This window comes from Dermacentor andersoni, chromosome 1, assembly GCF_023375885.2.
Source record: "Dermacentor andersoni chromosome 1, qqDerAnde1_hic_scaffold, whole genome shotgun sequence".
Taxonomy (NCBI): domain Eukaryota; kingdom Metazoa; phylum Arthropoda; class Arachnida; order Ixodida; family Ixodidae; genus Dermacentor; species Dermacentor andersoni.
This window is the reverse complement of record NC_092814.1, coordinates 71,973,481-71,997,175: the sequence shown is the minus strand read 5'-3', so window position 1 is coordinate 71,997,175 and position 23,695 is coordinate 71,973,481. Positions and strand designations below refer to the sequence as shown.

At 41.8% G+C, this 23,695-nt stretch overlaps 1 protein-coding gene across 2 annotated transcripts in view; it reads right to left on the bottom strand.

Moving 5' to 3' along the window:
* Positions 1–23,695, bottom strand: part of LOC126544793 (uncharacterized) — a 122,039-nt gene that overhangs the window by 9,486 nt on the left and 88,858 nt on the right. For both annotated transcript variants that reach the window (XM_050192261.3, XM_050192262.3), the window contains exons 11-13: positions 17,644–17,773; positions 8,381–8,449; positions 3,851–4,030 (exon numbers count right to left, since the gene is read on the bottom strand). In XM_050192261.3, the coding sequence (XP_050048218.1) occupies positions 3,851–4,030; positions 8,381–8,449; positions 17,644–17,773 (379 nt within the window). The remainder of the gene's footprint in view (positions 1–3,850; positions 4,031–8,380; positions 8,450–17,643; positions 17,774–23,695) is intronic.

The following is a 23,695-nucleotide window of genomic DNA, read 5'->3' as shown; positions in this document are numbered from 1 at the left end:
TATTGCTGCTGCAGTTTTTATGCAAGAGAAATTGAGAAAGAAATGCCTGCCAACAGCAATTCTATCGACTAATGAAGCATCTTTCCTTGGTGGATAAACAATATTCCAAAAGGGGGAAAGTAATCATTATAGCCTTTAGTTTCCTCTTAAAGGGGTCCTGAACCACCCCTTGGGCTTGGTGAAAAAACACAGTTCGAGGATAGCATACACTGCTGTGAATATCTCAGCCGAATTTTGTAGACGTGCGCGGCATGCGGCGCTTGCAAGCAGACTGCGAAGTAACCTTTTTCACGAACACTCTCTCTTTAACGAAGCCTTCTCCTCACTCTTTTTGGGCTGCTATATTTCTTCATACAGGAGATTCCCATATGCAGCTGCTATTGGCCAAGAGCTGACATCAATCAAGAAAGGTGTTTGGATCAGTGTGCTTTTTCTTACTGTTACTGTGTATCTCTATTGACACAATTTAATAAACAGGATGAAGTAAGCAAAAATCTGCATTTTGAATTGCGATGGGAATTATGTACTTCTAGAAATATGACTATCGTAGTGTTGCCGACCATCATTTGCTAATTCTCGCCCGCGCCTGCCTGCATAGGAATAAAACTTTGGCCACACTGCTTATCAGTGTCATAGCTGTCGAGTATTGCTAATTTCTATTAGTTTTGAACACCTAACTAGCCTCGATCCACGTGAAACTTAAGATACGACCAGACGTACACTTGCCAGCACGTGCTCATCCCTGGCCGCTCCTGGCTAGACGTCTTGGCAGACTTTGCTTTGTATTGAGCTATTGCGCCAAATGCGCAATTTGGATGCAGTTACTATCCGTTGGTCATGCTGGTCCGCAGCACATAGCATGACCAGACTGAAGCACATGAGCGCGAGCACGCACTCTGGTTATAGCTGCTCATTGTTAACCCACTCACTTCCACAGCTGGCGACTTGCTAGCCGCTCAACTAATGGCTGTTCCTGGCTATTTTTCATAGACAGCAGCAGATTGTGCACTATTTTCAGATTTTTTTGGATTTTGCACACTAGATGAACATATTTGTTTACAATTTCAGTTTCAGCACCAGTGGTTTGTAAAATGATGTAAAGATTCCTGCTTGTCAGACTCCGCACTGTTGTTGTAGCCGTTGCAATCAGAGTGCCAGGTAAAAGAAAAAAAAGAAAAAAGAAAGAAAGAAAGAAGAAGAAAGCTAACAGGCTTCTGAGTGTGCTCATTTTTTTTTCAGCACATACAACTGAAAACTATATAAACCAGTACCATTTGATGCTATGCTTAGTTCTTGAGGGCAAAGTTCAAAAGCCCAAGAGGTGTTTGCTGAGTGAAAAAATATGCAAAAGTGCACTGCGCGTTTCTGCTCGTTTTAAACTTTTATTATGTTCACTTTCTAGTTTTTTACTGCATCTGACACATAAGCCTTCTGGGAACAAAATAAATCAGACATCTTGTAAATGCAATGTCTGTAGCAGATTTTAGAGCAATTTTCTTGCAATGTGGAACACCAGGTGTGGTGGAGCAGCAGATGGGTGGAAGCGAAGAGGCTAACCACTACTGTTAAATTTAGCTGTGTCTGCAGCGTAGTGTGGATACCGCGGCCATCGCAAGGTGCCGCGACGAACGTGCTCACCGAGCGCCTGTGGCTGGCTCAGGACAACAGCGTGCTCTGAGTGGTATCTGTGGGTGACGTGACTCAAGGCCCGAGCGCCAACATTTGATGAATAGGCCGTCTTCTTCCCGAGCTGCACACCCGCAAGGTGTGTCATCATCATGGTCGAAGCTTATGTTAGGAATCCTTTCAACGTGAGTCCGGTGTGCGGCATGCATTGTTTAGCCGATGTGTACGAGGCCAACGTACTCACACGAGCGAACATGAAGTTTGTTCGACCCTTGGAAATTGTGCAAATGAAGAGACAAGTGCGAAAAAAAAATGTGCTGCTCATGTCACTTGGTGTGAGAATAGCTGCACAAAGCTATCTAGCACACTGTAGCATAGCAAGGGGATGAGACACCGTGAACCGTAAGCTGAGGCATAGCCTCAGAGTTTGGCGTATTGTAGGCGTCAAAATTGGAAGTAGTGGAACATCCAAAATCAAATTTGAACTGCGCACCACGCTAATGTTCAGTAGGCCAAGCATTGGCAGGCACGCCCTGCTCCACCATAGCCTTCACAGTGCAAGGAATTGAAGGAGGAGCGGGAGCACCATGAAGGTGATCACGGGCAATTTTAGGTTGCCAATAACTCCACTTCTGCTCAATGCATTGAAGTACTTTTGGCGGAAAAGTATTTCTGTGATAGTCTGTTTTACTGTCAAATGCATTTCTCAACTTCAATAAAAAGTGGTTCAGAACCCCTTTATATGTTAATCATGTTGCACACCAGTTTAACATTGTTCAGCAGCTGTGGCTGGCTGGTCGCCTATTGTTTTTATAATAACTGAAATAAATGGATGCTGTTACATAACAAAGCAAAGGAATATTATTTTACAGGAGCCTCCTTTATCACGGATATTGGCGAATAAATCATTTAGAGATCACTGGCATTGGTGGACCACGATAAAGTGCTGTGTACAGCAAACTTGTTAGATTTGCATTGCATGCAGGTAATTTTAGAAAAAAAATTCAGGGCCCATTATAAAACTTCCAGATGCCACTAAGGTTGGCCCCAGGCTAATGGTAGCAGGTGGTTAGTTCTGTTTCAACAAAAATTTGCAACCGTGGTGGTCACTCTCGACAATATAATATAGCAGGATGCTGACCATGCTTTAGCACATATGTTATATACTAAGAACACGAAGTGCTGCAAACCAGACGGCATTTCTTACCAAAATTTGTTCTGAACGAGACAGCTACACAGAGTAGTTTGATTTTGAAGTGAATCCTGCAAAAGGATCACATGGTGGCACTATGAACATAAAAAAGCCTTCATGTGTCTCATGTTCATATATATCTAAAAGTAATGAACAAAAATTTTCGCAGACCCCAATGGACTGCCAAAACTTTTACAAAAATAATTTTTTTATTGAAACTCCACTCGGCTAAGAAACTGAGGTGTCACAAGTGGCTTATTGCCTTTTGTAGACAGCTGCCAGATAGGACTAATTGCCACACCGTGAGCCCAGGAGGTCTAATGTGCACAAATGCAAAAATGTAAATGCAGAATCCAGTTCAAGGCATCGTGAGATGTTGCAGCATTGAGGGATCCCTAAAATGAAGTCACATTCTGCTTACTGTGTTGCATCTTCTATATTTTTCAAGATAGCTTTTACTTGACTATGATACAGGACTTTAAAAAAAGTTAAGACACAGACTTAAGACACATTTTGGCATCCATAAGTCACTTGCTGCGCAAAGCAGTTAAATTAGTATTATGACTGTTTTTACTTGCTTCATTGTAGAGCAAGCAAAATACACCTGCTACCTGTCGTGCTGAGTAGCCACACCTCGCTTGGCCTTGAATGAGGTAATTTTCAGGAATTTGACTATGCTAATCAAATTACCCCGCACTCATAATATCTTGCAAATCTTTTTTTATCTTCAATTCCTCTACTTTACCTATGCAAAATCTTATCTTGCACTACAGTGTGACACTACCGATGCTCAAGTTGTCTCCTAGGGCATTACTGCTCGTGCAGCAAAAAAGAAAAGGCTGAGCCAAAGCTCCAAGTACACTAAAGGCCCGAATGTGCAAGGAACATAAATGAACATGAATAAACAAGCAAATCAGAAATAGATGAAGTACTGCTTTGTCTGCATTTTGCATTCAACTTCTTGCACAAGGACACCAGAAGATTACTATGCCATTTGCTGTACACATGAGGACCATTCCTTTCACTACCAACCTGGGACAGAAGCTGATGCAGGTGACAAGGCGATAGTTGTAGTTGGGATGACAAGTGTTTGAACAGGGTGACGCTGTGCCCGTGGCGACGTCCCCGCCAGTAGTGGAATCTGAATAATGGTAGGAAGCTGTGCTCCCTGTGAACTTCCAAAAGGCTGTGGCTTCAATTCCAGGCCTGACGCTGCATACATAGCAAAAGCCAATATTGCTTGGATGGCATACCATGATACCCAATAAAGCACATTATAAATATTGTAATGTACAGAATGCCATTCTTTTTATACATTGCACAAGCAAAGTGGGTAGAGCACTAAGCGACTAATATCTTGGCTTAGCTCAGGAGTGTAAATGCTGTCGGCAGAAAGTGGCATAGACAGCACAAAAACACAAGCACGTGGGAAAAGCATGATGGGACAAGCTGCAGAGCACAGGAACACTAATTTTATGATTCTGATGCTTAGTTGACGAGCTTCCTTCTAACAGACTATCTAATGCAGAAGCAACGAAGGGACTGAAAAGAAGCCCGAGATGCTGCATAATAACCTCCTATGCACAGAGCTGATAGTACATATGTACATTATAGCATGAGCCACACGGCTGTGAATGACTAGGTATATGCTTAGGTCAGACAGTTGCACCTAAAGCATGGATAATTATCTAAAAAAATGTTGGAAGGTGCGACGCATCCAATTTTTAGTGAGCAGCTTGTTGAGCTGCTTCCACCAGTAGCACATGCGGACTTTGTCAACACCGAAATGCCTTCTAGCAGCCCAGTTACAATGCTCCACTGCATACTCCAAGGCCTTTGACTTAAAACTAACTGTTAGCTGAAATTACAGCCTGTCACCCACAGCAACATACAAGACAGGTGAAAAAGAAAGGAAAAAAACAATTATCGTGCATATCCCACACACTGTGTGACTAGGTGTAAACAAAGTTTTAATGAGCTGGCAAAACAAAATGGTACATCGCAATAAGAAATGCACAATGGCATTTGGCGACGAACACGTCCCGTAAAGATCATTGGCCAGTGTGCCATATCTTGCAGATCACAGACAAGTTTTATTTAAGGGCAATATTTTTGAGCGATCACTTTTGGTGAAACTATCACCTCCATGAGATTTCGCATGACTTGCCACCGGAGCTTACAATGTAGACAGCCGAAAGCATCCCCGACACTGTGCCAAGATAGCTTGGCACAGCATTATAATTGCCGCCGGCAGTGTACACCAATGCTTCCAGTGCCTAACGATGCAAAACCATGCAAAAGTGGTCGTGTTTTCACAAGCGACAGCTTCTACTCGGTGAGACAACCACCGTCTTCGATCAAAAACCCCCACTCTGACAACATGCTAAATTGTGGAGAGGTAGGCAAAGAAAGCGTCACTTTAAAAAGTGGGACAATATACGGTGCACTGTTTCACTCGCTTCGAGCTGCACAACTGTCTACAGTTCATTTTGATTGGCTGTTGCACTAGCACTGCAGCGGAAAGCATTAATTTTTCCACTAGGAGATGGCTCTCGGTGGCATACACTATCACTAGCCAGAGCGGGTGAACTGGGAAACTAAAGCACAGCTGTTAGTTAATGCAACTGCATGGGACCAACGCTGGAGGTGTGTTTATTACAAGGAGGAAAATATCCTAATTTTCAAGAGCAAAGTTGGAGTGCATTCATTATGTGACTCTCTTCAATGTACGAGTTAATACGGCAGAGAGAAATTCAGCGATGTGGCCCTTACACGGGTATGGTATATAAGAATACATGGGTTCTATAGAATATAAGGATGAGCAGGTATGTAAGATTGCACAAACACTCATGTGTACCTGAAAGCCTGAGGAGGCTAAATGTTAAATTAAACTCTGAGGTTTTACATGCCAAAACCACAATATGATTATAAGGCACGCCAGAGTGGGAGACTCCGGATTAATTTCGACCACCTGGGGTTCTTTAACGTGCACCCAATGCATGATACACGGGCATTTTTGCATTTCACCCCTTCTGAAATGTGGCCACTATGGTCAAGATTTAACCCTTTGAGGGTCGATTTTTTTCACCATATGCGACCGCCCAGGGTCGAATTTTTTATTGCAGATTCCAATTCGTTTGAGGGACCCATTTCGAAAAAAATTTAGCAGAATTTTTCTAGGGCGACTGTAAAGTGAGAAAAAAATATGTTGCGTTGGTATATATGTACTGTTTATTCATGAATAACAACAAGAAAAGGAAGTACACTTATAAGAATTAAAAATTTGATGCATTGTTATACACATAAGGCTTAGAAAATGCACACACGACAATATTTCACAAATGTAAAATGTTCCTGCTCTTACACTAATATTTACATCCATAGCGTAATCGAACTGCGCAGGTGATCGCACTCAAGAAAGCTGTGGTTGTGTGCCCATCAGAAAAGCAAAATGTGTGACAACCTTCCGCTAATCTTCATCTTATCGCCAACCAGAGGAAATTAGTTTTCGCGAGTCTCAAAAAAAGAGAAGAAAACGCATGCATGGCGGCATACTTCCTATGCGCACACCTGTGAGCATTAAACGAGCGAGAAACAGGCGGTCATCCTTTGAGCAATTAGTAACGAGACAGCCATCAGTTTTCCGAGTGCAAGAAGCCGAAACCACCCGCAGAACAAAACCCAAACCGACGCCCACCCGCCCGCACGCGCCAATGCGCGAGCGATAGTACTATATAGATGCATGAGAAAAAAATTCCCTGTATTCCCACATAGTGGCAGCACATGCCAGAAAAGAAAAAGTTAGGAAATTGGCGCGGGTCATAAACATACAGATGGCGCCGTAAATATACGGCATCGACCATTTTGGACTTTTTCACAGCGCCGTATATTTACGTCTACAACGTCTCCATGGTTCCTGTAATGCCTTCAACAACTCTTTCTTACCTAGTGCTATTGAATTGTGGAACGCGCTACCCAACAGCATAGTAAATGAAAGTAATCCAGATAAATTTAGAAACCTATTGTCATGTTTTTTAAGCTTTTAACCTACCACTACTATGCTGTTAGTCTAACGTCTAATTTTTTTTTTTATTGCCGGTTGTGTTGCCATTTCTACTGCCGGTTCGTACCTTACTTTGTTTTGTTTTTTAATTTTTCTTGCCCATCGTCTACTAGTATGTATACTAAGTTTTGTTTACCATTGTACAAATGAGTTAACCATTGTATAATAATGACCATAGTGTTTCTTGATGCTTTTACCCCCCCCCCCTTATGTAATACCCTGAAAGGGGTCCTTAAGGGACAATAAATGATGATGAAATGATGATGACTGACCCTCAAAGGGTTAAATCTCGCGCCCTAGGGCTTAGCAGCACAATGCTTTAGCCACTACACCACCATGGCGGCTGCCTGAGAAGGCTAAGAGTACTTCAAAGGCAGAGTGAGAAATGATGGGACAGTGCAGAAATTAGCACAGAGTAAAAGCTTAGTTCATGAAAAACAACTACTTGACTGTCAATATTTTTTTTAGGGGGAAGGGGGAATTTTGTGCAAGGTCTTTCTTTAGAAGTGCTAGTAAACAACCAAAATTTCTGTTAGATGTAGTTCAGGAACTCTTGTGAAAAAATTATACATGCTTTTGCTTAGGCCAAGTATGCCTAAACAAACCTCAATTATTCAAAGAAACATGTGCTTGTGATTTTATGATCAGAAGTTGTCACGTATGTGAATTACAGGTATATGTATTACGCAGTTGTGGATGACTATGCAGAAGCACACTTGAATTGCAGAAAACTTGCAAAAATGATCAAACCATTGAAAGGACTTTAAATACTGTATTAAATATGAAGTGTATTTCTCACAGCTGCAGCTGGTACAAGTTTCTTTAAAATTTGACCTCATCCAAGGTTGACTAATTGATAGTTTCAATATCTAGGCGAGATCGGTTATAGACCTTGGCTTTGTGTCAATTTTTGCTCTGCATAGTTTTTAGGAGCTTGATGCAAGCAAAAAAAAAAAAAAAAAAAACCTTCCTCTTCTTCCAAGAATTACACGTTGGTTGGTGTAGTTATTAGCTCTTGGACCAATGCAGGCCCCATGCTATCTTTATTTTAAAGACCGGTGACATTTTCATTTTCTCTCCTAAACTCCTGTGGGCCTTGTCCAGACGAGGCCTTGCAATGTTCTTTGTACAGGAAGCGATGAAGTACAAGTAACAATTAGAAAGTATTTTCTCCTTAACATTGCGAAACTGGTGTAGGCTGCAGATCTCAAAAGAAGATGTCACACTACCAAGTTCTGTGCCTGTACCTGGTCACAATTGAACCCATTAATGAACTGAACCTCAAAAATGCATTTTCCACATGTCTAGTCAAAACATACGCCTCTTAAAGACTAGTTAATATGGTTACATTACATTACACTTGATTCTAGACCACCCTGAAAATACCATGATGGAAATGTGTGTTTGTTGGTTCACTCCATCTTCAAAGGGATGCAGATATGAAGAGAGAGTTATTTAATGCTACAATTAAGGCAATGCACCACCATTAATATACTTACCAGTTGCAGCATTAGCATTTGGTTTTGCCTTTGTGGCACTCAATGGTCCCGCAGATATTTGGCCTCCGCCTACAATTAAACAGAAACCGGTTACACACTACCTCCAAACTGGACCGAAAAATTAAAAGCAAAGCCAAATGGCAAAAGAATAGCAGACAGAAAAAAAAAAAAGATTATAATGGAAGAAAGAACAGCACATTAAAATCCGATAGATTTAAAGGCTACCCAATGAGAGATAACATCAAACATGTCCCCTGCCACCATGTCAAAGGTATGAGGGGCATACTAAAGTGTGCAGCAGCACTTTTTACACAATTCACTGACAAAGCTCTTTCTTATGTTCCCCTTGTCCTCAGCATGGTGGCAGCTTGAAATCACAGTAAGTGTGCCGCAACCTTTGAGCCATCACATCTGCACTCAGGCACACCCACACGCACGTTCATGCTCATCAACCAGCCACTCAGAGCCAAGCACATTCATTCATGCGCTCATTCGTTCTGCACAAGCCATGCACTGAGATTTCATTATGTCAAGAAAAAAACACTGCACTAGAAATCTACAGGCCAAGATTGAACCTACTACCACTATGTCATTAAACTTTTGCACACAGTAAAATGTCCACATCACAATGTCTACCAGCTGTCATCATTGACCAGTCATATGCACTGCACGTTGGCTGGTCACTTAAGAAGACCAGTCGTGGTACAAAGCTGTACTGGCAAGCAAAAAAAAATTGATCGTGTTCTAGACATACCAACATAATAAAATAAATCATAGCCAATTGTAATAACTAAAAATACTATTACCAAACCAGTCACTGTCCAACATTCAAACCTGAGGTTATTAATAGGCCTAAATATTCTGACAACACAGCCACCCTCAAGTGAATAAACATTACTCTGGAAATCAATGTTTAATGACTATGCTAGTCATGAGCAAGTTTGCTAGGCTGCTGCATCTTATGCGTTCTCAGTTGTGTAGCAACAATAAACAAAAGGAGTGTTTTTTTTTTCTTAAATAAATATCCGTAATATTCAGCATTTTCTTTACCATAATTATCTGCACTCCTCTATCATTTCATAATGGGACACTTTACCAAAACATAAGTGTCACAGTAGCAGCTATCGCAATGTTTGAGGCACTACAATATGTCTATGGGTATACGACACTGAAGGCAATGGATGGTGCTTGAGAAAATGCAGTGATCATTGACAATGAATATGCACTCTGCAACAAGTAACTGTTCATTGTTGAAATTTTGTTTAAATTATGTATCTTTTTGTTCATTACCACAGTATTCAAACTATGATGGCTGCCAATATCACATTGCATATGAATGTATGAGACTAGTGCTTTGCTGTGTTGCATGACTTCACTGTATATAGTAGTTACTATAGTATGCTCTACTATTGAACCATGTCTTCACTACCCCTATTTTTGTATATTGTTTTAATTTACTTGTTAGTTTTCCTTGTATTATGCTATCTCTGCTTGGTCATTGGACTGCAGTATGTTCTAAATGAAAAAAAAAAAAAAATTATTGCACCCTATCAAGATCATGGAAACACTAATCTACCCACAATGAGTTTCCCATTACATTACCCATGTTTCTCATGAAAGCATGGGCAAAAATATTAGAGCAGTAATCTCGCATACCAAAGAACACGTAGTGTATCAGTATTAGAAAAGTGTGCAGCACCTGGTTTTGCCCACAGATAACATCAACTGATGAAGGCTGAACTATGTAAGTTTGGTGGTTTGTGCATTCCACACCGTGAACCTTCTTGTTTTTTTTTTTTTTCCGCTCTCTTTCATTCTCTCTCTAATCTTTTTCTCCCCACTCCCCTTACCCCGTGCAGTGCTCTTGAGGTGCCCTCCCTTGAGAGACAGTTACGGCACTGCACTTTTCTCTTCCTTTCATCTTAAAATCACTACTACTACTACTACTAAATGTGAACACAGCAATCAGGTGGTGAATGAATGACCATAAGTTTACAAGCACAGTGCTCTGGCCGTGTGATGATTATGATGGATCAGCAAAATGATATAAACTATCCATAAACTATCATGTAACAAATGAAGTGAACGCGGAAATGATTGAATTCGCTTCCTGTGTAGCCATGCATTTGAAGCATACATGGACTCTTTATGCCAAATAGTATGGAAACAAAAATTTGTTACAATTCCATGACCTTTCTGGTACGTTGGTCACCTTGATGTTCAAGTCTCATTTTCAAAATTACAGGACTTAAAATTTATGACGTGGCCTTTTTACGGTGCAGTAAAACTCAGCACATTTACATAATCCTGCCAAAGTTGTAAAAACTTCAGCCTTACGCAAAAGGGTTGACACATTAGCAAGTAAAGCAACTGTTTGCAGAAATGAGTCTTCAATCAATTTTTGAACATTCTGCTGCAATGTAAGATAGTACTATCAGTGCATGCCAAGTGCATACCAAGCGCCCAGACAGACTTCGTTATTCAACATTCAAATCCTTAAAAGCACCTGGCAAGAGAGAGACAGAGAGAGAAAAAAATATATAAAGAAATCACAACAACCTGGCGTATAACATTCACACACCACCTTGCACACCAGTCAAGCACACAGTCTCAGGAGCCACACAAAGTCACGCTTAACACGGCTGTGTGTCACTCTCAAGAAATCGGGGAGGAGACAGGCACCAGGCACATTCTGCATGACAATACAGCCAGAGAGCATGGGGTGAAGGGACCAGGCACAAGGCAAATGGTCCTGTGACACGCCAATTATTTCAGACTGCTCGTCCCCGAGGTGAACTCAGTCACACTGCACCAAAGCCTGCGACACCAAATCCCCTTCCCACCCAGCATGTGCCCCAGAGGAAGTGTAGTAAGCCTAAGTAGGCACTCCATAAATGACATATACGTGGCAGTCAGTTTGTCAACCAGCACCAACCAAGCCACCTGTAAAGAGGCATTGCAACAAGAGTTAACAAAAGTCACTTTCACAGGGTAACGGAAAAAACACATAAAAGAAAAAGAAATGCCATGTAGCATTTGCACAAAAGGAAACATCAGAAAAGCATGTACTTCCAAGTTGTAACGCAGATTACAAAGAATAAGCCAAACTCGCAGATGTCTGACAATTTAAACCAAGTCACTTACAAACAAAAACAAGGCTAGATCACAAGGTTTTCAAGTTTATACATAATATGACTTTGCAATGCTGGCAGTAAGAATTTACTGCCTTTCACTAAACTAGTATATTATGCAAAATATTTTTTTAAATGGAAAATGGTGTTTATGAACTGGTGCCACTAAAAACTACTTTTCACATCTATCCTTAAATCACATGCTTTTCTTTACAATAATAGTGTCAAAAGTAAAGCTGGAAGTTCTGTAAGATATTTAACACAAACATTCAAATAGCTATCTGTACCCTTAAACCTAAAAAGGCTCCTAAATGTTGTGTAACACAGCTACACTTGAGGCGGGAGATGGAAATTCAAGACAATGAGCAAAATGAGAATAAGGTAAAAGCGGGAGCCAATGTTTCGACAAGTGGACTTGTCTTTTTCAAGGCGACATATGCTTTCCTCAGCACAGTACATATAGGAAGGGTTATAAAGGGGAGAGGGGGTAAGGTGGGTGGACGAGGCAACGACCGAAGGTGTGTTAGCAGCGAGGGTGCAGAATTACAAAGGAAGGTGTGCTATTCGATGTCGGCGGAGGAATATGAGGTAGTGCCGGGTGTCAGCCGCCCATGTGTTTTTTCGTGGAAGGGGCCTGGATGATGATGACGGGGGAAGGACACACACATGCACATCAATCAGCTGGCACACGGCGCTACCTCACATTCCTCCACCGACGTTGAATAGCATACCTTTCTTTTCAATTCTACACCCTTGCTGCTAACAAACCCTCGGTCGTTGCCTCACCCACCCGCCGCCTTACTCCCTCTCCCCTTTAGAAGAACCCTACCTATATATACTGTGCTGAGGAAGGCATATGTCGTCTTGAAAAAGACAAGTCCACTTGTCGAAACGTTGGCTACCGCTTTCACCTTGTTCTCGTTTGGCTCAACAGCTACACTTAGCAATTTGAAGTCATGCTGAGTTCCTTTGAACACTAAGGGTGATAGAAAATGACATGCACTACCCTTCAATAACATACAGAAAGTAATTTGATTCTTTTCCTAAATGGCTAATGCTGACATGAAACAGGACCAATGAAAAATGAGCTTAGGACATGCAGCACTACTAGCATTATCTGCAAAAACTTTTAACACTTTCTGGTCTCAATTTTATCACTGAAGTGAGAAATTTATATTTAGTGCATCTGATCGAGAGAAGACCTCCCCCCCCCCCCCCCCAAAAAAAAAGAAGTAATAAAAAAAAATAATCTTAGTGCAGTGTTGTCAACATATCAAAGTAAAGGCTTTTCTCACAAACAAATCAAGGTATTGAAGGCAGCATATGGTTCTTTGAAATTGTTAATTCACTATTATAATGGTGTGAATTATGGCCACAAAATATTTGAAGACCATTCTTGTGCCACCCCAGGCAAGTGGTGTGCCATAGATAGCATGCTCCTAAAATACTGCACAGAGGCCTAACCTCAGCTTTATGTTACGCATGGACATCTGCCTAATATTGGGGAGAACCCCTTTATCTGTGGCACCAAACTGACAAGTTATGTAATTAGAGTACCTGATGCTAAATTTCTAGGATTGGTTGTGCCGTTTGTTTTTCTCCATGCCGGATATTTGTTGTAAAGCGTTATAGCTCCTACAGGAATTATTGGACCAAAAAGGGTTAAACAATGTGGCATATGACGTGCTGAAGATTGAGGTACAAAGTCAACACTTTTACTAAAGAGGCAGGTGGTGTTGCAAGCACTAAAACATTTGTAAAGTTGAACAGGCCACTGAAGTGACAATGCGGGGTATGGCAGTGTACACATGTATCAAAAGTGCTAAGTTTTGTTCTTATGCATGACTGAAATTGATGATTAATTTAGTGCTGTACACGGGTGGGACTTGAGGCAGTATATTTAATGAATGACAACTACAAGAAGAGTAGGCACTTGTGCATAACTAGTCACAAACATAACACACACAAAAAGGAATTTACACAAGAAACACCCAGGAAGATTGAGTGTGGGGCTTCGCTGAGTGAACGAGCTGGCAAAATCTTGTACTTACCACATGCATGAGTTAACAGCAAAGGGTGTCGTTTACGAAAAGCTGGAGCTCTAAGTGGTATTAAAATTTAGGCAGTTAGGATAATTTTTCTGCTAAAGGTCTGAAAATTCAAAATTTTGATGTTGGACAGCCTCATTATTGCTGCATGCTCTGCTCAGTCGTTGCAGATAAAGAGTAATAGATAAAGTACAGCTGAACAAAAATTTACACAAGCATGCACATTTCTTTATCTCACTCTGCTCCCATACCTGCAGGTATTCCCAGCTCGAAGTAAAATAATGGCCCTCACAGTCCCACCCACAGCAGTGCTGGCAGCACTAAAGAAACGTAAGCTTAAAAAGGCTGTCAATGGTAAGAAAGGCTACAGGCAGGCTGGGCAGCCAGTGGTGCCTAAGACGCAGTGCACAGTTGCAGTTACTCTGTGCTGTCACTGCAGCTTATGTGAATGTCCAAATGCATAAAGGCACAGTCAATGCAAACGCTTAATGGGTATATGCAAAAAGTGTCGAGAAAAACCTCTGTCATGGCAGAGAGAGTGTAGGAGGAGGAGGAGCCGCCCAGGCAGGGAAGGTGTGAGCGATCACACCCTTTGCACAACACACCGATAACCCCAGGGAGGGCGCTCATTCCTTTAACCTGCAGTCTGAGAAATGGGGAGGAACAACACAACAGTTTTCTCTCGCTCTCCAGTGCCACATTTTTTTTTTTTTTTTCGCAACTCGTCAGTTCAATGAAGCACATATCAAAAACATGGCACGCTCACACTAGGGTCAAGCATGCTGAAGGCTGGCCTCCAGAAACAGCCCAGTGATGTTCAGTACCGAGTTCACACTGACCCCTCCTTGCTTTTGAATTTCAATCTTGGAAACCTTGGCCCTTTTGTACTTGTTCGGCGTGTGAAAAATGCTGCAAATGACCACATCTTTACTGCAATCCAGGTGTGGAGCAAGAAGCAGACAATGTGCTTCAGTCGTCTTTCTTTCCTTTGAGCATAAGAGTCGCTCGCATTCTTACGCAAGATCTGCTAATGGGCAACATTTCCTATGCTTTCTGCACCTGAGGCATCGCTGCAGTGAAGATGGTAAACATTTGCAGTGCTAGTTCAAATGATGGCAAGCCAATCCAACTACCCAGTTAACTTGCACACACGCACACACACACCCATGCCGCAAGCACACCGCATTCAGACATGTGCTTCAAAAGTGGTTTGTCCTTCCCTAAAATTGTGCTGCATCATGAGCAAGGTACTATTCAGGACATAGTTTTCCTTGGGTTAGAATAAATTCTAGCACCAATATAATGAATGATCAACATAAAACTGCAAAACTGCAGTAAGCTTCTGAAAACATAAAGGCAACACTGCAAGATAGAACCTTTCACTGACTGCATTGGGTTTGGAAGCTGAATGTAAAAACATTATTACCATAAACAGCATGTTCCTAAAGGTAAGATAGCAAGCTACCTCTGATAAACGAGAGTTTCTGAGTGTCCAATTCTTTTATCCTCCTCCCCATTTTTTCTTGCCACCATACTAGTATAGCAGATCAAAATTTATCCACGTGCAGCCAAGCAAGCATGAATATTGCCAATGTTCAGAAACTAACTCCATCTCTAAACCATATCAACCACATGTGAGCTACTAGGCCTCACTATTCCAATCCCTTCCCCAAAACCTGTCCCAGCAAGGGGAGGAAAAACAGAAGCAAAGCTGCCCAAAATTAACCGCAAAGTAACCAAAAGAACAAATACACAAAAATCAGGTCAACTGAGTTACTTATGCCCCAAAGAATACAGTGCATGACACTGCACACGGAAAACAATGGCAAAGTAGATTAAAGCCATTTTTGAAGCACCTAAACAGATTCACACATTGTGCTCATTTCAGAGTGAAAGGCTCCACAAGGCTTCAGCTTGACTTCAACATGGACTTCAAACAATAATGGTCTCTGCAATAAGCCAATTATAACCAAATGTTGCATGCACTCTCACATGTTCTTGTCTCTTTTCCCTGTGTTTTTTTTCCCTTTAAGTGACAAGACTGCTTTATTCAGCCTTTTCTTCCTTGACCAGGTAAGTAGCCTTCAATCTGAAAGTGTTGCCCTGGCGCACACACTACCACACATTCATCGGCAGCCACACCAGCTTCAGAGAATGAGACAACAGGCACCAAGAAAGAAGACAGTGCTAGGAAGAGGAGCTGCCCTGCGCCAACAGCACATGAGCAGGAAGGAAGGGACACTGCCTGGGCCCTGCACAGCTGCACACCTTGCACTCTCACACTCACGCAATGGGCACATGCGCACACCTCTGCATACCATCAGGCACACCAAACATAGGAGCAAAGAGTACAAAGAAAAAAAAAATCAAGAAAAACAAAAACAAAAAGAAGCTACAATTCTCCAAACTGCACAGAAGAGCAGAAAGTTGCTGCCCCTCTGGAGCTGGAGAAAAGCTGTCTACAGTAGAACCAGACCTTCAACATGCTGTCCCACAGCAACAAAGGCACATCAATTTAACAAAACAACAGGTCACACATTTGTTTGCCTACAATGCCAGCCTGATGTGTACCTGTATGTGTCTATACATGAAAACAGAGAGGAAAAGAAAAAAAAAAACACAGAGAGGCGGAGAGCAACTGCAGGTAAGCCTATGATGCTTCAGAGGCAGCAACAGGCGTATCTTCGAAAAATGATTGAAAGCAGGTGACTACAGTAAAACACGAGGTTCAGCTACCTTAAGTGCGTAACTTTCAAAGCTTGAAATCTATTTGCAGCCTAAAGTTAAACATGATGTTTATACAATCAAAGCTGAAAGTGTTTGGGACTACAAGTATGTGTATGTATTTTCCTATCAAAATTGTTATTTTCTCCTAAAGCTGGCAGAATGAAATGAGCCGATTTATCTATACTTTGTTTATGTTTAAAAATTCATGCATAACTATGATACCCAAACCTCACACTTCATTTTAGGAACAGCAGTCAGGTCATTGACCCCTTGAAGTTATGCTGGTTGCAAATATCACATTCTCGTTCAGTTGAACATAAAGTGTATGTACTAGCTCTGCTTCACTTTGCGCCTAATGTTTTTATACACCTAAAAAAAAAAATGTCAGATTAGTATAACACTGCTACTAGAGTGGAATAATCAAAGCATTTCCTTAGAAACATAAGCCATCAATCAGACTTGGTAGAATTCAACATGGATGCACAATCATTCCTTTGGTACCACTGTCTTTTTGAAGTTTTCTGTGCACATGCCACATGGCTTCTTAAAAAATAAACTGCAGCTGTCACTGAAGGAATTGAATTCTGGGGTTTTACGTGACAACTGCCACTGAAGGCAAGATATGTTTGTTTATAAAGTACTAGCACAATACACATGCACACAAACATTCAAAAGCATACTAGGCTTTCAACTTTTACAAATTTTGTCACTTAACCAAGCTGGCATGTAAGGAACCTTTAAGATATAAGAAACATGTACTTAGCTTTCTGTTTTTTCGGCCACGATTCCTTACCTAGTTTTCGTAATGCTTTTGAACTTAGCTAGTACTGTACAAGTCTAATAAGGCATAAGATATGATTATTCCCAGTGCCTTGATGCTTTAGCAGAACTCAAAGGCAGCTCACTTTTGCTTCTGGAAGAAAACGACTTGAAAGACATGTAAAAGCTACAGACCCCAAGCCTCATTGCCATCCAGTAAGACAATATATTATGCCTAAGTTTGTGGGAACTCAAGCATTATTGTCTGGTGCATTCTGACTGCAAATTCACAAGGAATAATTAAACTGCAGGCTAAAGCTACAAAATTTGGTTCTGACAGCCTCCACCAACCAAAAGGTGGTGATGGAATGAAAAAAAAAAATATATATCTAGAAGTCTTCCTGATAAATCGGCCTATTCGTTTTATTGTGGAGATCAAGCCAGACTGCTGCCCCCCCCCCTATGTATTCACGGCACAAAGGGATGCCCAACCCAACCACGTACAACACAGCAGAGACCAATGTGGCAATGCCATCCCACTGCTGCGCTGGGGGCATGCCTTCGCCAATCCCCACGAAAATGGAGGTCCAAGGCCTACCTGCCAGGGGCATATAGGTGAATGGGTGGGGCTCACTGGCCCTTCCCCCACTGGTCACCACCAAATGCACCACCACGAGGTGCCCCACATCCTGGTTTCTGTAGGCGGGCACTCGGCAAATCAGATGAGTCTGCACAAAAAATGGCACAATTATGTCACTGCATGCACAGCCATGCTTGAACTAAACCACACAAATTGCCACAGTGACCAAAACGTCTCCCTCACCACTGCCAGACGCTGACTCTCTGCAATGAAGAGTATTAAATCACCTTAATATTTCTGTTTCCTTGTCACTTTCTTGAAGGACATCAAATGTAATACATTACTATTTTGCAACTCCTTTAGTGTTTGTTCAATAAAAAAAAATGTTTTTATCAACGAAAATTGGCAAATCAGTTCTGCGAAATCCTCCAAGCTGGAGGAAGGTTAATGAAAAAAAAGAATTGTCATCCGCCTGATTGTAGCACAAAGCTAAAATTTTTCCTCAACTGCGAAGCTTTCTTTCCGAGAAATCCATATGGATTTCCTTTGTAGCTTTGTGCTATAACCGGGTGGATGACAATTTTTCCTTTCACAACCCATCCTCCACCTTGCGGGATTCCACATAACTGATTTTCCATATTCAGGGTCCCTGTGCTTCAAGTTGTAGATTGATTCGCTCTTGCGCTGCCATCTGCTAGCATCCTGGTTAGCTCAGATGGTAGAGCGACTGCCCCAGAAAGGCGTTGGTGCTGGGTTCAAATCCTGGACCAGGACTAATTTTTCCTCAACTGCAAAGCTTTCTTTCTGAGAAACCCATATGGGTTTCCTTTGTAGCTTCATGCTAACATCGGGTGGATGACAATTTTTCCTTTAACCGAAGAAAAATGCAATAGAAGTGGTGCCTACTTTTGTAATTTCTCCTGTGCCTAAACTACAACCAAGACATGTGACTGGCCCTAGTGTGTAATCCATATACAGTGCACCAGTGTGCTTAAAGACTGACAAGAGTGACGGGACAAAGTGCTGTTATCGGTAAGAATAGTTTTATTATTTTATTATTATCCTAAACTACAGCAGCAATAAGGTAACCTTGTGACGTCCTAGATTTCACCTTTTCAGACTGTGGCCACTCATCTGCAGAAAAACTACACCTCCGTATGCAATGTTTAGTTTAAACAGTCAATAAAAAAATAACTATTGCTGGTCACTTGCTTTCACCATATGAGAAAGTAGAGCCAGCTTTTTGAGGAATACCAAGGTGGCATCATTACCCGTCTTTCCCACCTTTGTTGCTTCCTGGCCTGCCAATCTTCCGTTAGCAATAGAGGGGATTTATCTGCCATTAAACATAGTAATCTGCTAATCAGTACAGTTGATCATGGGTATACAATTAAACCTCGGTATACCAAACTTCAATATAACGAAATTCTCGATATAACGAAGTATTTAACTTTTCATAACCTCTTGTCCATAGAACACCATATATTTAGTATCTCAACATAAAAAAGTGTGTGTGCCATTTCAATATAACAAAATTTCACTGTCGCCGCAAAGGAATGTCGAGACAATAAATGGAAACTTCCACGGACACATATGGTCAAATGATTGAATTACAAGTGGCTATTTGCACATGCACGTCTCAAATCGCACGCCATGCGACAAGAAGTGGAGCCGCATCATATTCCGTATGAAGTCCAAGTGCGATAAGATCCTATCACGCCCCACGCACTGTGTGCTTTAGGTGGGAGTGAAAGTGTGCGAGGGTGAGAGAACAAGCATGGAAGCGGCCAAGGAAGTTTTGGAGCAGCTCTGGGAGCAGCAAATTTGGCACTTTGGAGCAGGCTTGGAGCATGAATTGTCTGTCTTGGAGCAGTAAATATATGTTTTGGAGCAGCTTGGTAAAGGTCAATATGAGTGAAATATAGGCATATGAAGAAAGGGTGTTCCTTATTTGACTTTGCAGAACACTATTATGTTAAAGTAGATCAGTTCTGCGGAAACCCACAAGGAGAGCAACATTCATGACAGGGAAAATTTGTCTTCCATCTGACTGTAGCATGAAGCTACAAAGGAATCCCATACAGGTTTCTCAGAAACCACCATTAAATAGATACTGGGTGTGCGAACTAAATGTGGCCAAGAAAAAAACAACTGAACGCTTTCCATGAACAGCGCCCACTTATGTTAAAGGGACACTAAAGGCAAATAATAAGTCGACATGGACTGTCTAAATACCATTCCAGAAACCTCGCAATGCTTGTTTTGTGCCAAGAAAAGACTTAGTTTATGAGAAAATTGCATCTGAAGGGTCCGAATACTTTTTTCGAAATTCTAATCTCCTGCCACCCAACCGGGGGAGTGGTGACGTTGCATATGCCATCACCGCCCTTTGCTGCCGTCGATGAGTGCAACGGCGCCCGACAGATGGCAGCACCGAGCCAAGACAGAGTGGTGGATTCGCCGCTGCAGCTGCTTTTTGGTCAAGTGGTGCAGACCGTTCGGGCATCCCACGGCGTAACATGGAAGTTGAATTCTCTGCTACTTGCAGTTTGTGCGAGTTTCATGAGCCAGCAAAACCAGCGCAGCACTACGCGATAACGAAACTGCTGAAACGTGAAAGAGTGGGCGGCGCGGAGTCGAGCGAAAACGAAACCTTTCGACTGTCCGTGTTGTTGTGAAGGGTAATTTCAATTAGTTCTTTCTTCTAAAAATGAATTAAAACTGGATAAGTAGCATTTTATTTCATCTTCTAATATAATACAATGATGTTTTTTGCAACGAGTGGTTGAGTACTAGTGACAGAATTTAACTGAGGAGTGTTTTCATCATCAGGCAAGTGCTTGAATCTCTCGGGGGAGTCTCTAATCATGTCCTGCATTTACCTTAGTTTCTTTCTCGATTATTGAGGCCCTGTTCGCAATAATATTGTGGTTTTAGAGCTTCTCAAGCACTAACCTATTACTTTAGCTTGACTTAATATTTGCCTTTAGTGTCCATTTAATAGGCTTGTGTTCATGCTAGTGGAGTTTTTGTTTTCTTTGTGAACAAGCAAGTAATATTTAATTTTAAATTGACATTTATGACCTTGCTTACTCAATATGGTGTGAATGCAAAGGTTGTGGAACACGTCTAGAAATTACCGATAACAGCGTATACAGCGACCCAGGTCTTAAGTTGTCCTTTTTCCCCGTCAAAAAGAAGAAGAAGAAAAAAAAAAGCCTGTGACATTAAAAAAAAAAAATCTAAGTGAAAACGAGTACCCGCACCAGTAATATAAGCGGTCTCAGACATAAACCTTGTCATCAGTGCATTGTGTATATCACGAACGTACAAACCTGGGCCACAGTCTTCTAACAGTTCTGAAAGTGAACCGCTACAAGATCGTGCTAGTTCACATTTGATAGGGACCAAAGATGTGCATGAGAAACTGCTGATGCGGCGCGAGAAAGAAGCACAACCACTCATTCCCAGTGCCCCTATTTGACGAGGTTTACGTAAAGATCGATGCAATCTTTGGTGCACACATGCGTAGTCATGGCCACAGCGGTTTTTGTTTCTTGTTTTTATTTTGTATTTGTTTCATGAGCTTTCTTTCTCATTGAGAACAGTCTTCACGAACCCTAGGTTGTTTTAAATGCTATTATCAGTAATTTCTCAATGTCACCCACAACTTTTTCATTGACATCTCATTGATTACGTAAATTAACAATGTTAGCTAATTAAACATATTCGTGCACAATAAATGAGAAATATTAACAGTGGCCACCTAGAACAACATGCATCAAGGTACAATGACCGCCCTTTGCGCAATGCCGTCAGGTAATTTTTAATTCTTGGCGACCTTCAGTTAATATAGCAGAATACCACAGAATAAAAGTGAAGTTGATGTAGTGGCTATTGTACTTTGCCAATATTTCACATCGCTTAGAGAGAGAAAGCTCTAAAATATTTCTTAAAGCAATAAAGGCATAAAAATGTTCTCAGATTTTTTGCTCTGCATCGTCAACCAATATTTTGAATAGGCTCGATTATTCAGGCTCATTTGTGGTTCCGCCACAGGCACCATAAAGCCAGTGTAAAACAGCAACCGACATTTCGTGCGCTGAACAATGATTTATTAAAATTTTTGTACTCGATCTGCACAAGTCGGGTCGTGAACAACGTTGCCGCGAACGCAATTTCGGAGGTTTTCAGTTTCTCCGAACGTTTAATTATGACCACAATTTGGTAGCTAAGGTTGACTAAATTTGAAACTGTATTACACCCTTGGCTTGCATTATGCGATGGCAAGAACCTGATTTTGTGCGGTGTGGCTGGGCGGAAAGTTGTGTAGCCTGAGTGCACATTTGAATGACGATTGCAGTTGCCATTGGATATTTGTGACCAAGAAGTTTCATGAAAGCAAGCAGGTCGTTTGTTGGTGTGCCGCGGTGCACTATCATCCTGGTAACCAGACATGATGCACAAACAAAATAGAATTATAATGTCACACGCACAGCGCTCGCCCATTAATCGATGCAGATGTACTAATAATAGGGCGCCATACTGAGTGCTAAAACGTATAACAATACTGATGAGCTACAGACTGAGCAGACTGTACGACCTTATTCATTCAGCACGTCTTTCCTTCCCTACTGTGCCATGAAATGAGCACCAGTACAAATCATCTTTAGCTGGTCCGCATATATGCAAACGCGTAACAATTTTATAAAACATTCGTAATGCATTGTACAGCACAAAACAATTTTCATTTTCTTAAATTACTATTATGCCACCAGGGAAAACACGAGAAGGCAGGAGATGGAAATTCAAGATTGTGAGCAAAACGAGGACAAGGTAAAAGCGGAGCCAACATTTCGACAAGTGGACTTCACCTTTTACAAGGCGACATATGCTTTTCTTGGCACAGTATATATAGGTAGGGTTCTTCTAAAGGGGAGAGGGGGTAAGGCTGGCATGTGAGGCAACGACCGAAGGTGTGTTAGCGGCAAGGGTGTAGAATTGAGAATAAAGGGGTGCTATGCACATGGCCGTATGCACAGCACCCCTCTATTATCTGCTTCGCTGGCGGTCAGTGGGCTATCGTCTCTCTGAAAGAGATAATAAAAGGAGCGGCAGGAAACGGTGCTCATGAAAAAAAAAAAAGAAAGTTACTGAAATGGAATAAACATATAAAAAAAAAAACAGAGAAAGGGAGTAAAAAAAGAACACCAAGCAACCAAATTCAAAAGACTAAGTGTTGTTGCCTATATCTTGAAGTTTAGCATAGCGAATAGATTATAAAGCTCCTTTTGAAACGTTTGTGCCTATTGGTTACAATGTCTTGAACTTATGGATAAGGTATGATTCTCTGTATTTTCTTTCTCATTCAGAATGGAAGTTCAGAATGGAACGGAACGTCGCTGTCATCCATCACACTGAAATACACCAGGACCCCGACATTCTGCTCGCCCGGGACAGACTACACCCCAATTTTTATGGCGTCAATGTAATTACAACATCAAGTATAGGCTCAGGAACTCATTTAAATTGATGCAACCAACACCAGTAAAGCCCCCGTCCCAGTTAGCTACAACACAGAAACACATGCCTGAAATCTTCAACACCAGCTCATACGCAAGAAGAAGACGACGAACCTGCTGCTAGCCTGTCTGAGTAGCTCTGCCTACATTTATCGTTATTTTCGTTATTTTCTGGTAATATTACTGGTCAGAACGGTTCAAGACGTCTGTCGACTCGAAAAGCTACCTTCCGTATCGGAGACCGACGGGTGCTGCGCCACCCGCCACCTCACAAGGTGCTAGAAGGAACCAAGCTGGCACTGACGAGCACCCCGCCATGACCTCCCAAGGGCTGACACCAGGTCAGAAACGCAAGCTGGTTTGTACAAGCCAGCCTGACTGCAAGCGACAAGACACTGGTGAACCTGAAGACGAGCCAACTATCATCGAGGACGACAACGTGGCGAACCCTTCAGACCTAGACATGGACGAGGGTGGTTTCCGAATTGTGCGCCATCGTAAAGACAGGGTGGAGGGCATTCCAGTGTTAATCACTGCAGCATCCGAAA